Source organism: Dermacentor albipictus, chromosome 2 (genome assembly GCF_038994185.2).
Source record: "Dermacentor albipictus isolate Rhodes 1998 colony chromosome 2, USDA_Dalb.pri_finalv2, whole genome shotgun sequence".
Taxonomy (NCBI): Eukaryota; Metazoa; Arthropoda; class Arachnida; order Ixodida; family Ixodidae; genus Dermacentor; species Dermacentor albipictus.
Genome location: NC_091822.1, coordinates 539,170 through 556,569, shown reverse-complemented (window position 1 = coordinate 556,569; position 17,400 = coordinate 539,170). Strand labels below are relative to the sequence as shown.

Here is a 17,400-nt window from a genome sequence, read left to right as displayed (position 1 = left end):
TTACGGACTGGATTCCAAGGGAAGGGAAGCGTAGCAGGGGGCGGCAGAAAGTTAGGTGGGCGGATGAGATTAAGAAGTTCGCAAGGACGACATGGTCACAATTAGTACATGACCGGTGTTGTTGGAGAAGTATGGGAGAGGCCTTTGCCCTGCAGTGGGTGTAACCAGGCTGATGTTGATGATGATGATGACAAAAATTCTATAAACATCTAGAGAAGTGTATTAAAGGAATAGGCAACAAGAACAAAATAGCAGAACAGCAACACTCAATGAGACATAATGGAAAAACGCAACATAATAAACAAAACACACACATACACAAATTAAAAATCAATATTGAAACTTTTGTGTCACACATTTGCGGCACTTGTGCTTGGTACACTCTGAGGGTTGTCCTAATTAACTGGTGTGCAGCTAAATACATCTCAACCATAGAATTTCTCACTCTAACACCTAGAGGGAAATCTGGCGCCACCGTCTATGGGAGTTTTTTAAGAGGTCACTGTGCCGTCATGGGAATGACGGTACGTGTCTGCGAGGCTCGTGTTGGCTGGTGTTGTACGAGGCTTCGTCTAAAGCGTGGATATCGCTACACAAATAACGCGTTCTCAAAGTAAAATCTTCATAAAATGTTTCCATTCACGCTGTGGGGATGCGCGACCCTCGCGCCTCCCCTGATGTTTTTCCCGCATAGCGCGTCTCCTGTACTCCCGCTTCGCCACGTGGCCTGCGTGACGCCCGCGCGGTTGATGTGGTTGAAGCGCAGTGTGAGAGATGGCGCGAGTGTTGCGCTGCTAACGCCGCGAGGTTACTTGGGCGCCGAAAGGAAGGCGCTTGCTCTCTTTGGGTTCGGAAAGCGAGCGGGACGGACGTGCCGTGCCGCTGGCTTCGATGCTTCGGCGAGACCGTCTCGCGTGGCCGCCTTCAAACGTGCCACGATTCGCGTGACTATACATGCGAACGACCAGGCGTTGGGATCCAGCATGGGGCAAACATATTCGCCCGCTTCCGGTCGCGGTGAGTCGGACTTCTAGATTTGTCGCGCGCCCATCGGCATGTTTTGTGGATAGCAACTCGGCTAGCAGGCATTGATGTATGAAAGGTGCAATAAATTCCCTTGCGATTGTTTGCACTACTGTGTTGTCGTTCCTTTGTCCCAAGAGTACGGTGGGAGAATCCCCACATCAGACCCCACATCTGGCTGCCCAACGCGGGACTCTTGGGGCATCGGACGATAATTTTAAGTGTTGCTTCGTTCGAGACCTTTGTTTGAACCGAAGCGTAGGCCTAGCGTGGATTTTGATCGCTAGCGTCAGCGGCGTGCTTTCTTGAGCGAGGCGGCGGTGGCTGTAGTGTGTTTGAACATGTCAACATACTAAGCCTTTTCGCAGTGTTTTTTTTTTAATGGCATTCGTTGGTACGAGAGCCACGTGGTCTGCATCCTGGGAGAGCGAGGCTGAGCGCCCGCGGAGCTGTGGCAAGCCTGAAGCGAGTGAGTACGGAAGCCTCGTGGGTGGTCCGAATTTCCTATGTAAATAGCTTCTTCTATCTCTGACTCGGATGAAGTCGCGGCTCTGGGAGCTGGGTGGCCGCGGGCCACTGGTGCCACTACGGGCTGACTGGTATTGTGGCCTGGCACCGGACGCTCCGACACCGTCTGGGACGGTGGGCGCCGTCAACTCGGATGCTGTGTGCACCGAGCGGAGTAGGACCACCTCACAGAGCTGACGTCTCCTCGCGGCTGCCTGTTTTGCGCTCATTTTGGGTGTTGTTTTTGGATGCCGGTTGTTGTCAGAGTAGCGACGCTTTAGGCCTAAGGCTTTACGAAGCTGCCTGTCGCACGTGGATGGACACAACCTGGTGGACCGTGGCGTTGAGGTGTTGCACTTTGCTTACCTCATTCTAGTTAGCCTCGCACGAATTGAAATTACTCGTTCGACTCAAGAAAGCGAGCTTCGTTCACGTGAACTTAGCATCTGAGTAGCTGCCCGATCTTTTGCTGGCCGAGTTGAACATCGTACCACGTGGGCGATGCGCATGCAGAATTCCTCTCCCTTGCACTACTTTAGTGTTCGCCGAGTGTGTTGAGTTTACGCAGTGTGATTGGAGTCACCCCTGGTTTGCCGTTGTGGTATAGTGTCGCCCCCTGTCAGATCTATGTGTCATCGCACATGTATGTTTTGTAGTTGTTTAGCTAGATGGCTCACCCCCCTTCTGTCATGCGACGAGCATTGGACCAATCGGGAGGTGTCATCTGGCGTGTGAACCCTTTATTAGCAATAAACGGACGAGGTGGCCGAGTCTTCGTTCCGGTTTTCATCGGGAGTAGTTCGCTCCGAGTCTCCTTCACTGCGCCGGCGCTAGCCGCGCGTTCGCTGGTCGGGGCCCCCCGCTTGCCTGCCGCTGCCGACACAACATCTTTTGGCGACGAGGATGGGATTCCTGCTGCGATTCCGACCGAAGCCCCGGGAAAAGAACGAGCTTTGTAAGTGAAGCGTCCCTTCCGTGTCTGCACGGCCGGCAAACGCCGCCGACGCACTTGGCGTCGCGAGGCTTCCGAGCCTAGGCCTACTCGCCCCGGCTTGCCTCCTGCACTGCCTCCTGCACAATACCCGGCATGGCTTTTACGGCGAACCTTCCCGTTTTTCTTGAAGTGCCCGGCCCACCGTTAATTCCTTGGTATCGCTGGAAAAAAATTTTTCAGGCCCACCTCGAAGCGGCCGGCGGCGGCGACTGGACGGACGCGCGACGAGCGTCTGCGCTCGTCAGCGCTCTCGGGCGTGAGGGACAACGGAAGCACTTTGCAGCCGAGGAGCAGGAAGCAGCAAGGCAGTTAACCAGCGCAGCGTCAGCTTCAAGTGAAGCAGCAAGGCAGTCGATCGGCGCAGCGTCAACGTCAAGTGATGCGGTCCCGCCAGCGTCAGAGTTTCCGAGACTCTTGCAGCGGCTTGACCGGCTGTTCGCCGCGTCAACAAATGTCCTGGCGGAACGGCACGAATTCACCAGTCGAAAGCAGCTCGAGGGAGAAGGATTCCTGGAATTCGTGACCGCATTGAAGGAGAAGGCGGTACAGTGCAACTTCGGCACAAGCTATGACGAGCGCGTCCGAGACCAAATCATACATGGGGTAGCGAACGTCAGCGTTCGCGAAAAGTTGCTGGCTCATGGCGAAACCCTGTCCCTGGACAAGGCAGAAGAAATTGGACGCTCGTTAGAAGCCTTGCATCGAGCGAATCGCGCGTTCGGCTCCGAAAATGTACGAAGAATCGAGGCATCGCAACTTGGTGTTCCGTCGACGAGCCAAGATGGCCGACTTCTTCCGGGGAGCCGCCAAGATGTCCGACTTCTTCCGAGAAGCCGCCAAGAGGGCCGACTTCTTCCGAGAAGCCGCCAAGAGGGCCGACTTCTTCCGAGAAGCCGCCAAGAGGGCCGACTTCTTCCGAGAAGCCGCCAAGAGGGCCGACTTCTTCCGAGAAGCCGCCAAGAGGGCCGACTTCTTCCGAGAAGCCGCCAAGAGGGCCGACTTCTTCCGAGAGGCCGCCAAGAGGGCCGACTTCTTCCGAGAGGCCGCCAAGTGGGCCAACTTCTTCCGAGAAGCCGCCAAGAGGGCCGAGATTTCGCACATGGCTCCTCCGGGAACCGTGGTGCATGCGACCGGTGTGGCAGCACGAAACATATTGCAACGGACAGGAATTGTCCAGCAAGGAACCGGCAGTGCAACGCCTGCCACACGTTGGGCCATTTTGCATCCGTATGCCGAAAAACCCGTATTGTTCAACACGTCTCTTCCGCAGAGACGCTGTCTTCAACCTCCGCAGGGCAGCCGTCCGCGTCTGTCTTGACGGTAAGCGCTTTTGAAACTACAGATTTGGAAGTTCCGGTCGTAGTTAACGGCGTCTCCATGCGACTGCCAGTGGATACGGGAGCGTCTGTCTCATTGATGACGGCTGAGGATTTTGGAAAGCACTTTGGTCGACAGCACAGACTGTCACAAACAACAGTGGACTTGAAAAATTTCTCCAAGCAACGCATCGACATTCAAGGCCTGTTTCAAGCCACTGTCCAGTTTTTTCAAAGGTCATGCTCCGTCACATTCCACGTAATGACTACAGGAACATCACTGCTGGGTTTAGACGCCATCCAACGTTTGGGCATACAGATCGACGGTACGTCGCTGACATGTCGTCTACCATCACTTCCTTCAGTACAGAGCCCCACAGGTGTGCCACCGAGTTTTGATCACCTTTCCAGTGACGAGTTGGGTCTCGTCAACAACATTGTGCACCGAATTCATCGGCAGCAAGATGCGAAGCCAGTATCTTCAAAGTTGCGCCGACTGCCCCTGCCTCTCCGTGACCAGGTCACAAATGAATTGCGACGTCTCGAGGACTGCGACGTCATCGAGCGCGTCGACGCTTCTGAGTGGGTGTCTCCACTCATGGTGGTGCACAAGAAGGATGGAACCATGCGGCTCTGTGTAGATTCACGGGAACAGGACAGTCTTGTGTCTCAAGTTCAAGAAAGGGTCTTGCAGATACAGTGGCAGACTAAACAGTACATAGACAAACGTAGAGGTGCTCAGGCAACTCGTGTCAAGGTGGGAGACACCGTTAGAATTAGATTTAACAGGAAAGGAATTTTGATGTACAGTAAACATCGTAAAGTCAAGGCCCAGATAGGACCATCTACTTTTCTACTCAGTGATGGGAAGACGTGGCATGTGTCTAAGTTAACCCTAGTGATGAAGGATCCAACAGGTAGTACATTGTGTACAAGTGACAAAGATTTTTTTTACTCGTATTCAAACCTCGATAGTCATTCCGATGACTCGTCTGTAGTGACAGCGTCTTCTCATAGTTATAAGCATCAGCTAAGTAGTTCGTCTGACTGTATCACTTCCGGGTCTGCACAGTCAGCAGTCGTCTCTGATTCTGTAGGAGAATCTGTAGCCACCCAGGAATTGTTGGGACGTCGAGAGGAGCTTCCTGGGCAACCCTCTCCAGCTTTGAGCAACAACCACATTCAGTTTTCCAACCAGGGGGAGGGAAATAGTAGTGGGACGACTAGGTCTTTAAAGTCGACCGATATGCGTCGTAACCCCCAAAGTTCTTCTGAGGTATGCACGCGTTCTCATCGTGACAGAAAACGGCCTCCGTGGCTCGATGATTTTGTTTATGTAGTGTAGAGCGCATTGCCGTCTTCGAAATGCCACGGCTAGGGGCCTCGGTGTGACATTTAGGAGACACTCCACGTTTCATTAACACAGGTATAAAGTGCTCCTTGTTGCGGTGCAGTGAGTTTTGTGCCGTGTTCCTTGTCCGACTTTGCTTGAGTGACTGCCTGTGTTTTGGTGCCCAAGACTGGTGCGCGTGTATGTGAACTTGGGCAGGGACGGATTGAATTTGTTGTGGACTTAAGTGCGTGCTTTGTGTGCAACTGGTGCACGTGTGTGAACGTGGGGGGGAATGAACTGAAATCGCCTTTGGACTTAAGTGCGCGTCTTGTGTGCGCGTTTCACTGCATGTCTACTTTGTTACCAGGGGGGGATGATGTGGTATAGTGTCGCCCCCTGTCAGATCTATGTGTCATCGCACATGTATGTTTTGTAGTTGTTTAGCTAGATGGCGCACCCCCCTTCTGTCATGCAACGAGCATTGGACCAATCGGGAGGTGTCATCTGGCGTGTGAAGCCTTTTTAAGAATAAACGGCCGAGGGTCGGTCGAGTCTTCGTTCCGGTTTTCATCGGGAGCAGTTCGCTCCGAGTGTCCTTCACTGCGCCGGAGCTAGCCGCGCGTTCGCTGGTCGGGGCCCGCCGCTTGCCTGCCGCTGCCGACACAACAGCGGTCACCTGCACATCGTCTGCGCTGCTGCCCCGGACTACGATCGAGCCACCCCGGGCGATGGTGATGCTGTGGCCAATTCGGCGCGGCGACTTCGGCGGCCTCCTGCATCTAGCTCACAACCCTCGGCGGCGGACAAAGGAGCCGGCAGTCACCGACAGCTACTGCGGCTCTTGCCAGCAGGGCGCGTCGGCGCGAACGACGCTTGCTCGTACCGACTACTGCGTCGTCGTCTCCGGAGTCCTGGCCTGGAACCGTGCCGTCGAGTCTACAAAGCTGCTGCTGTGACTGGCGGACGCCAGCGGTGTACCCAAGGACAGTCGGCTCGCATGTTATGGACAGCGTGTGGACATTTCCTCAGCGCGACCACTGTTGCATGTACCACCCTGTTCGCGAAGCACGGGTTAATGTTAGACCGTGTCACATGTTTCGCCGGTATAAGAAGTGATTTAAGGTTGGGGGGATGTGGGGATGCACGACCCTCGCGCCTCCCCTGATGTTTTTTCCGCATAGCGCGTCTCCTGTAATCCCGCTTCGCCACGTGGCCTGCGTGACGCCCGCGCGGTTGATGTGGTTGAAGGGCAGTGTGAGAGATGGCGCGAGTGTTGCGCTGCTAACGCCGCGAGGTTACTTGGGCGCCGAAAGGAAGGCGCTTGCTCTCTTTGGGTTCGGGAAGCGAGCAGGACGGACGTGCCGTGCCGCGCGCCGACCGATGCTTCGGCGAGACCGTCTCGCGGTGCCGCCTTCGAACACGCCACGATTCGCGTGACTATACACGCGAACGACCAGGCGTTGGGATCCAGCATGGGGCGAACATATTCGCTCGCTTCCGCTCGCGGTGAGTCGGACTTCTAGATTTGTTGCGCGCCTATCGGCATGTTTTGTGGATAGCAACTCGGCTAGCAGGCATTGATGTATGAAAGGTGCAATAAATTCCCTAGTGATTGTTTGCACTACTGTGTTGTCGTTCCTTTGTCCCAAGAGTGCGGTGGGAGAATACCGACATCAGACCCCACAACGCATATTACATCTTTACTCAGCTGCAATGCATGACGAAGCGAACAAAAGCAAGAACAGACGACAAACTGTTTCAAAGCGATCGCGAACGTTGTCATCTGTCCTCCAGCTTAAGCGGCCCGCTGATACTTTTTACGTAACATATAATCGCACACGCAATAACAAGTTTTCATAGTTAAATAAAACATGTTTTTGCGTAATAATAAAACAAAAACAGCTTTTCACGTGCTGTTTTGCTAGAAAATGAATCATTGCGACAGACGGAACGGTGCTTGCCAAGCGCGTCCGTCTTCAAGGTGTCCTGTCTCTCCGAGAACGATGCCAATTCGAAGTCACAATATACCGGCATTCCCATGCATACCACAGCGCAGCAGCGTCAGATTTCCCTTTAGGTAACGTTGTGAGAAACTCTATGATCCCAACTAACTGGAGTTTGAAGCCATTAAATGATGCCTATGCTTGCAGGGTCCAGAGGATGAATGCGAATCATGCCATCTCCCAAATTAACAATTTTGCTCTCTCTTTCTCTCTCTCTATATATAGTTAATTTAGGTTCTATGGTGCCTTCACACCATGCATAAGCCCCATCAAGAGCAGACAAATTCTGCAAAGTAAGGGCTACTGTAAACAAACGAGTCTCCTGCCAACATGCTGACCAAGCAAACCTTTAATGTATTCAGCTAACCTGCGATTTTCTCCATTGTACCCAACTTTCCTTTAAATGATGGACAATGACACACAGGTTGCAGAAAGTATGCCTTAAAAAGCCTTGCGAGTGGTTTATTCTGTTGTTCACAGCCACCTACCCACAATTCGGACACGTTAGATTACTACTCGGCCAGTCTTGGGGTAGGCCCATTGGACCTACAGGTGTAACGTTGGGCTGGGGCAAATTTCAATTTGTTGGTTTGAAGAAAATATAAATAGAACAGCAATAGCATGAAATAGGTTCACAGTGAATAGTTTAAAGAATAGTGAAACTGCAAAGAGCTTATGACTAAACAGCGAGAAGTTCCTTAATCTAAAAATGCAAAGGTCCTTTAATTGCCAGGATGGAAAGATTCATCTCACAAAAGCGTTCATATGAAAAGTGCTGTTACAAAAAAGGCAAGATAATTTTTTGAACAGCATCAGCAGTATTTGGTCTTTTGCTCAGTGTCTGGTTCAGACTACTTGAAATTTCATGATGGTCCAGGCCACAGGAGCGTGTGGTTTAAAAAATGTTAGGTTTACTTCATTGCGATTGATCATTTATTACATCCGCATTCGTTATACTGAGGCTTCCAAGTAATGTGTGCGGGACTGTAAGCAAGTTAAGCTTCCAGCACGGCCTTCCTCGTACAGCCACGGCATGTGCATCCCAAGAGCCTATTCTGCTTACCACTACGCAGAAGATGGGACAGCGCATCTTGTTGGTGGAGGTGCGCACAAACTTGGTGGTCACAGCATTGATGGGGTTGGACAGCATGGCCAGGGGGGGCATCAACTGCACAGAACAATAATACAGTGAAATAGACGATTTGGAAAACCGCTCAAGGCGCTCTAATCTCCTCTTTTATGGCATACAAGACACGGGTGATTCGGAAGACTGGGAAACGTCCGAGCAAAAAGTAACTAAATTCTGCAAAGATCAACTAGGAGTATCAACAGCTTCAATCGCACGTGCGCATCGCCTTGGACGATTTTCAAATGAACGCACTCGACCGATTATTGCGAAGTTTTTCAATGAAAAAAAAATCGAAACAGTGCTTAGTAATGGCCACAAGCTGAAAGATACTAACTTTGGCATTTCTCGTCAAAGTTAGTATCTCAACTTTGGCAGTTCTCTAAAACCATAAAGAAAGAAAAACACCGTGTAAGCCTTGTCTTTAACAAACTAAAAATTAACAAGGAAGTGTACGTATGGGACACTCAAGCAATTGTGCAAAGCTCGAGTGCAAAGTTTGACATGGCGCCAACCTTTTAGCTTCCCCTAAGGTTCCACAGACACCACAAACATGAACAAATAGTACGATTAATATGAGGACGGTTGCTGCTTTTTATACACTAACATTAGAAGCGTTATGTCTAAAAATGTCGCACTATCTTCACTAATCGACTCAACATCGGCAACAGATTACTGTTGCATTAACTGTTGATTACTGTTGCATTAAGCATTAACTGAAACTTGGTTGAACGATGCTACTCCTAATGAAAACATATTCGTTTGTGAAGCTGATTTTAATATCTTTTGTTGCGATAGGAAAAATCGTCGAGGTGGTGGTGTCCTCCTTGCAATAAATAGACAGTATATTGTAGTGCCCGTGGTTATTAGCACTTTCCTTGAATGCGTAGTAACTTGTTTTAAATTCAGATCAAGTAACGTAATTATTGGTGTCTTTTATCGCCCACCGGACCTCACTCATGGGTTCACAGCAGAATTTCATCGCATTTTTACTGAACTTACTTATCGGTTTCCACATTCCACATTCCACATTCCTTCTTTTTATCAGTCCTGTACTCCAGGTACACTGCACTGTCGGCGCCAGACATGGAGCTCATGTTTCCAGTTCTTCTCGACATCTGGACGCGGTGGCCAGTTGGACCAGTCTCGCCAGCAACGCGTTCCTCCTCTGCATCAGCATCATTGGCAGCCAGCACCTCCTGCAACAGGTTTGTCTGCTCTTCCTTTGTGCGGTACGCAAGGTCCTCCTCGTCCATGCCTGCCATCTTGGTAATAACCTTGTAACTGTAGCCCTGGTTCACCAGGAAGCGCTGTCTCTTTCGCGAGTAATGCATCTCCATAGTGTCTTCAGACACCAGAGAATAAAAGAAGGCATTGTATTCTTCAGCCACGGCACCTTTCTTGGCCCTGAGGATACGACCCAATCGCTGAGCCTCCTGCCTCCTGGAGCCTCCATGAGCGGACACCTGGATGAGGACATTTGCCTCTGGCAAATCAAAAGAGGTGTCGGCCACCTTGGACACAAAGATGGTGTTCACTTTGGGATTGTACTTGAAGTTTTGCAGGATTTGCATTCTCTCTTGCTGAGATGTAGGACCATAGATGTATGGCCTGTTCATCTTGATGGCATAATGCTTGAGGGAAAAGACGTTGTCAGAGAATACTATGATCTTGTCGTTTCGCCTCTCGTGATATTTAATGAGGAACTGGCAGGCCCTGAACTTGTTTGGGTTCATGACGAATAACAACATCTTCTTGCATGCTCTTGCTTGCAGATACTCCCTGTAGAACTCTGGTGACATTGGGCACCACACCTCAGCACACTGCACTTTGGCAATGTAACCATTATTCTGGAGCTCAAGCCAATTCGCTTCGTACAGCTTCGGGCCAATGAGAAAGTTGAGATCCTGAATCTTGTCATCTTCTCGGACCAATGTCTTACTTTTGTATTTTTCATGGTAACACTGGAATTGCTTATAATAACTACTTGTATCAACCCAATTACATATCCAGTAGAAATGATCACCGACACAAAGTGAAAGAGTACCGTGCAAGAACAACTATGTATTACAATTGCTTCTTTGTGATGACCATCAGAGATTGGAACCGGCTGCAAGAGACGCAAGTGTGCTGTATAGATGAAGAAGTGTTCTATTTAAGTCTGTAACCCCCCCCTGCTGTAACGCCTTACTGGCAAAAGCGGGGCACTCACTGAATAAAGAATAAAGAATTCTAATGTTATCATTTTTGGTGATTTTAATTTCCCAAACATAGCATGGTCCACACAATCAACCTATAGCACACAGTCAGAGTCGCATGCGATCCTCCAGTGTTGTCCTGATTTCAGCCTAACCCAATTAATTTCAAGCCCAACACGATGTTCTGCGCACTCTTCTAATATTCTTGATTTGATCCTAACGAACAATCCAGATATAAGTTCTGAAATAACTCATATTACTGGTCTATCCGATCATGATGTTTCAACTGGTCGCTTTGTTCCTTCACCTATCAAAAGGCAAATTATCAGCAAGCAGATTAGGTGTTACAAAAGAGCTAACTTTGATCGTATTAACAATGAACTATCGCTTTTTTCTATTGACTTTCTGAGAGATTACTTGTCGCGGACAGTAGAAGAAAACTGGTTACTACTTAAAAAAGCACTCACTAATCTCATAAATACATCCCGGTCATTTCCATAAAATCCGATAACACTGCTCCTTGGTTTTCGCTGAACCTTCGTCGCCTAAATAACAAGAAAAAAAAAGATTATACAGGCAAGCTGACAGAAATTGATTATTTAAATCCTGGCGTCGGTACGAAGCATGTGACGAAGAATACCAAAGTTTACTCAAAGCCACGCGCAGACAATTCTATAAACGGGACCTGTCATCGATGTTAACAACTAACCTTCGGCGCTTTTAGCGTGTCGTTAATTCCAAGCATAATTCTAACATCGTCCTCACTGATCATGACGGCGCAGCGATAACTGACACTGATTGTTCCCAACTACTGAACGAAACTTTTTCATCAGTATTCACGTGCGAATATTTGGAACCGTTAGCCACCATGACTCCCACTGATTCGTTTATGCCGGAAATAATAATTACTGATTCTGGAATTTATTCTCTCCTCACTAATCTTAAGATTTCATCTTCCGCTGATAACACTGGCTTAAATAAAACAATTCTAAAAAATATTGCCCCAAGCATCTTCCCAATACTGTCCGCCTTATTTTCACAATCACTATCAACAGGCGTTATCCCTCACGATTCGAAGGTGGCTAAGGTAGTGCCATTTTTCAAGTCTGGGGATCGTTCTTCACCGCTTAACTATTGACCAATTTCTTTAACAAGTAACATTTTAAATTATTCGAACATATTATACATTCTCAGGTCATTAACTACCTTGAAGAACATTACCTCATATTTAAGCGACAGCACGGTTTTCGCAGAGGCTATTCATGTGACACTCAGCTTGCTGGTTTTATTCACGACATACATTCATCAATAGACACCGGAATCCAAGTAGATGCCATATTCCTAGATTATTCAAAAGCATTCGACTGTGTCCCTCATCGTAGACTTATTCACAAACTTACACAGCTGAACATTGACTCTACTGTTGTCACATGGATAAAAGACTTTCTTTCCAACAGGATGCAATTTACATCGGTTAACAATCACAACTCATCTCTAGTCCCCGTAACATCTGGTGTACCACAGGGAAGTGTGCTTGGGCCCCTACTTTTTCTAATTTATACTAATGATCTACCAGACGGCATCAAATCCAATATCAGACTATTCGCTAATGATTGCGTCATATATCGTAATATTCACTCTAACTGAGATCACGACATTCTTCAATCTGACCTAAACGCAATAAACGTATGGTGTTCAACTTGGCTAATGCCTCTAAATTTTACTAAAACTGAATTCATGTTTTTTACTAATCAGGCACCCAGAACATCAACCTCTTACATCTTAAACAACAGCCTTGTTGATCAAGTTTCCAGCTACAAATATCTTGGCGTACCCTAACTTGACGTGGAATAATCACATTAACCATATCCTCACTTCTGCAAACCGTTCGCTTGGTTTCCTTAAACATAACCTCAAACATGCTCCTGTACACTTACGCAAATTGGCATACACAACACTAATACGCCCTAAAATAGAGTACACGTCAGCCATATGGGATCCCCATCAGGCATACCTAATAACTGACTTAGAAGGCCTGCAGAACCGTGCTGTACGATTCATCTTTTCAGATTATTCATGAGAAACCAGTGTAACTGCATTAAAAAATCGCGCCGAGCTTGAAGCCTTGTCACTTCGCCGTAATATATCTCATTTAACACTATTCCATAAGCTCTACTATCACGTATCTCTTCATAACGAGTTCATGTGTGAACCCTCAGCCATTCTTCCACGTCGGGATCATTCTTGCAAAGTAAAATGCATAATGTGTCATTCCCTCGCATTTGGTCAGTCATTTATACCTCGCACTGCGAAAGAATGGAATAATCTGCCATTGCATATTGTCACCGAAACAAATGCCTCAAAATTTACAGACGCTCTACGCAGTACCATGCATACCTAATATATCACATCTGACTCTCTCATTTGTAAACTTTTTTTTTGCGCCGTTAACCAAAGCTTTCAGGACAGTGTCACATTTTGTAGAAATCATTTAGAGTTGCTGTGCTGATAACTATAATTATTTTTTTTTGTGTTTGTACGTTGATGCACTGTAATTAATTTTTTCCCAGTTTTGTTTTTCCATTGTAATTACATTTATGAACTGTTCACCTCACCTATGTAACATTTACCCTATGTAATACCCTCCCTAGAGGGCCTTTAGGGTTATTGTGAAATAAAAAAATAAAAAATATCAATAATTCAAGATCTCTTCATTCAAACTGACGGATAATTTGAACTGTTCTGTTGGTCACAGCAGCAAAGTCCTATGTATTTGAATATAGAAAAACTCCAGCGAATTTTAACTCCAACAACCATACAACGGCTATTTCAAATGAGATCCCTCACTCCCCTACACCGCGTTTTCGACAAACCCGAGCCAAAGGCAAAGATGTCATGTGTGCTGTAAAAATGGCAAGAAAAAATCCGCAGGGAGAAAGTCAGGACCAGTGCACAGCTTAAAAGGAGCAGGAAGGAGCCCCCAGCGTGCTTCATCGCGTTACCACGCCTGCCAAGCTCACCTGACCCCCTCAGTGTGCTGGATAGCTGCGTGCGACAGTGTTCTTTCGCATCGATGGCAAGTAGCATAAACTGCATTTCTGTTCGCACTTGTCTCTATGGCAATCACACAATTTCCAAGGGTCAAAAGAAAAGTCTCTTTATATTCACTCATGCGAGGGTACAATGATGAACACCGAACTGCGCACTCACAATAAAAAATTTCTAACATAACCCCTCGAAGGTGCACTACAAGGGAAACAGACAACCTGTTTCAATTGGATGTTGGCGTTTAGACTGGCTCACCACAAAGCATGAGATGCCGTCCCCCACAGAGACTGCTCGGAGCACGCTACTGCCCGTAACAAACGGGCTCATTGCGGCAGCCGCGTTATCTACCCTATGCTGCAGATGCATACAGTATAGTGCGATGTATAGTGCAACATCATGCAGGGTGCTCTGTCCGCCTTAACACAAGCGAAAACTCCAGCCATGCCGACTTAAATCACTTCCGTATATCTCCTAGAACCGTATCCCACGTAGAAGATGCCACGTCACACTAAACAGACTGCCTAAATACTAATCATTCTGCGTCTTTAGACCCCCAGAATGGAATGGGAATGTAATAATGGCATCGGTCGGATAGATGGAATAATAGAATGCGAGCTCGAAATTCCGGAGAGACGTACTGAAATCGGCACTTAGCCCTGGAAAGCTATATGTTGATTTTGAGCTAGACAATCAAACCAGTAAATTTGTCATTTGGACTAAATTGCACTTGACCAATATATTGTATTTCTCCTACCAGCTCTTTCATCATCAGCCTGGTTACGCCCACTGCAGGGCAAAGGCCTCTCCCATACTTCTACTACCCCGGTCATGTGCTAATTGTGGCCATGTTTTCCCAGCAGCAGCGGTGGCGTAGAGGTAGAGCATTCGCCTCAGATGCAAGAGGACCGTGGTTCGAATCCCGGTGCCGTGCAATTTTCCACCGGATTAAAAAAAAAATCCGCATGTTGATAAAATTGCATAAACAGGCCTGGAGTGCGGCCTGATCCCCGAGACCAGAACCGGTAACGCACTCCCTCACCAGAGCAAGATTCGCCACCCTGGTGCAGTACTTGGCCACAACCTCCCATATGAATACTACGATAATCAAACCCCAGCCCCCAGCAGCTGCGACGGAACTGACCACGGCGGCGGTCAGACCTGTGACGCAGCAGAGGGTGCTAAGAACCAGCTATTTCATTCTCTACCAATAGGCGACTACCTCCGCTGCAGTAATTATAAACACTGTATTTTGCTCATTCACTTTTGCACTTAAAGGGCAGCTCTGGTGATTTTTCGACCATGTCAAAGTAACGGACTACTTAGGCTTCCAAGTACGCGCCTGATAGTAGAAGTGTCCCGAAAATTCGAAAATAATTTTAAATGAGTCAAAATGAGCAAAAATGAAACCGGAACCTGACTGAGCAGCCAAGCGAATCTCTTCGTGTGACGTCGCGAGAGGCAGGGAAGACATGGCAGTCTCGCCCGTGGAAAAAAAAACTGAACAGCAGATGCTCAGCAGATTTGTGACTGTACCGGGCCTTCAGGTGACGATGTCAGCTGCACCAGTCCTTCGGATTTGTCCAACAGTGACGGCTACGGTTCCGACAAATAGCCATGAATCGCCATTAGCATTCGACCCGCCACCAGGAGAGCCAGCACCTATGCACAACATATCACACTGCAACATGAAGACCAAGGGTAGCCCTAACGAATGAATTTAAACGTGCTATTTTATGTGTTTTACTCCTTGAGAAGGTGCTCTGCATACCCACTATAAGATGTGGAGCACAACTTTCCGCATTTGTATCCCGCAAGAATGCCGTGACAGTCCAGAGCACTGACTGGTGCATTTGTTTACATCGGCAGGTACAGCGACCACTCATTGTTTGCTTGATATGATGCTAACTGCTCATCAGTGACATCAATTTCTGTCAGAACATATCAAAACATGCAGATTTTGCGCAAGCAAGCACCTTTGCATCGCCCTGAGTCGTGCTGATATGTGCGACCACACAATTTCGAAAACAGCAAGTGGGAGATCGTAGTAGGGGGGTGTTGGTATGCTGCCTACCGTATTTACACGATTGTAAGTCGACTCGAATGTAAGTCGACCCCCCATATCGCTTGACCGGAAAAACAAAAATAAGAGAGCGTACCCGAGGGCGCATTCGATAAGGAAAATTTATTAGTAGCTGACATGGTCCCTGGACTACTCGTCTTCACTAGTACTGCCATCGTCATCGTTGCTGCGGTCCCACAGCGCGTCGTGGTCCAGCGAAATTTCAAATTTGGCAAACGACCGCACCAGGACATCTTGCAGAACAGCAGCCCACGCCAAATGCACCCAACCGCACGCAGCCGTCAGGGAGGCTCTTTTGACAGGTCCGGTTGGCGTAATTTCGCAGTCTTCTGCCACCAGCCACTCGTTGTACTCACGGTGGAGCAGAACCTTAAAATTAAGGCGAAGGTCCAGGCTTGTTTCATGACCATGTCGCACTTCAATGGCAGGGACCGATCATGCATTTCAGCGATGTACGCCGTAAGCTTAGCCTACAGCTCCGGAAAGCGTCCAGACTTCGGCATGTGGGAAATTTCTCACATGCCGTAACAGGGTGAAAATTTCACTTCGCTGCAGTCACCAGTCTCGCACCACCCGTTTAGAAACATCGAAATTGCGGCCCGCTGAGCAGTGATTTGTTTCTTCGGCGTAAGGGATGGCAGCCCCCTTGAACGCTGCTGTGAACGAGTGCCGAACGATTAGTGGGCCTGCAGCACTCATGACGACTGGGGAAGCATAGAAGTAGCAGTAGCCGGCAGTCAAGCGGAACACGTCAAAAAGTTGGTCAAACCAATACCAATGCCTTTGAACAGAGAAAGAGAAACCCGCGAGCGGTGTCTGCTATTCCATGAACTACCGATACTCCCCGCAAGCGCCGCCGTTCTGAGGGTGCCGCCGCAAATGGGAACAGCGGCGCTTCCATCAACTATCGACACCTTCCCCCCCACCCCCTCCCCCCTCCCTGAGTGTTGCATGGTTTCGATTGTAAGTTGACCCCCCAACTTCAGACTTTCAAATTTAAAAAAAGGGGTCGACTTACAATCGTGTAAATACGGTACTTATAATTTTTAGTATTCTCTTCATGCAAACAATTAAGGGGAGACATGGGTTATAGAGACCGAAATCTGTGTTCCAAAAAAGAGACACAGATTACGACTTTGCGTGTATGATCGTTCATTTAGAGAATGTGTAGTTTTCTCACGGGAACATCAATGCCAGTATTGACACTGTTGGCAGCTCAATGAGGCGGTTGCTTGCACTGCTGTATCGAAGGGGCCTCTGCTTGCTGCGCACTTAGGATACGAGGCAAGCAATGCACCTCAGAAGCTAAATAATGAGTCAGTGTAATACGTAAAAATACACCCATGTACGTAGTCACATTTAACATAGGGAAGTGCCGGCGAGTGTGACTAACCACCTTCGAGAACGGCATCGTACGGATGTTGATAGCATGTCATGTCGTCACTTCTAGCTTTATGCGTGTGCACTGTATGGGTTTATTTCAAATCCATATGGTCAAAACTCAACTACAGAAGTAATTGTCTTTATCCTAATGGCTTAATTAGCTTTAGGTTCACCAGCAGTAGAAACACGAAATCGAGGCGACTGTCATAGGCTTGAACTCGGCTCAAACTGTGTGTGCTGATGGCGAGGGCTAAAGCTTGTGCACCTAACAACGTCACACCACTTGCCTCTCGTCTCTTGCCCATCCACAGAGAATGTAACTTTTTGTGACCTCTCACACCAAACACTAGCTCACTCTTCGACCCTGTCATCTGCCACTCATTACCAGC

At 48.2% G+C, this 17,400-nt stretch overlaps 1 protein-coding gene across 2 annotated transcripts in view; it reads right to left on the bottom strand.

Annotated features, from left to right (window-relative positions):
* Window positions 1-17,400, bottom strand: part of LOC139055839 (pre-mRNA 3' end processing protein WDR33-like) — a 219,083-nt gene that overhangs the window by 161,631 nt on the left and 40,052 nt on the right. For both annotated transcript variants that reach the window (XM_070533385.1, XM_070533386.1), the window contains one exon: window positions 8,240-8,344. In XM_070533385.1, the coding sequence (XP_070389486.1) occupies window positions 8,240-8,344 (105 nt within the window). The remainder of the gene's footprint in view (window positions 1-8,239; window positions 8,345-17,400) is intronic.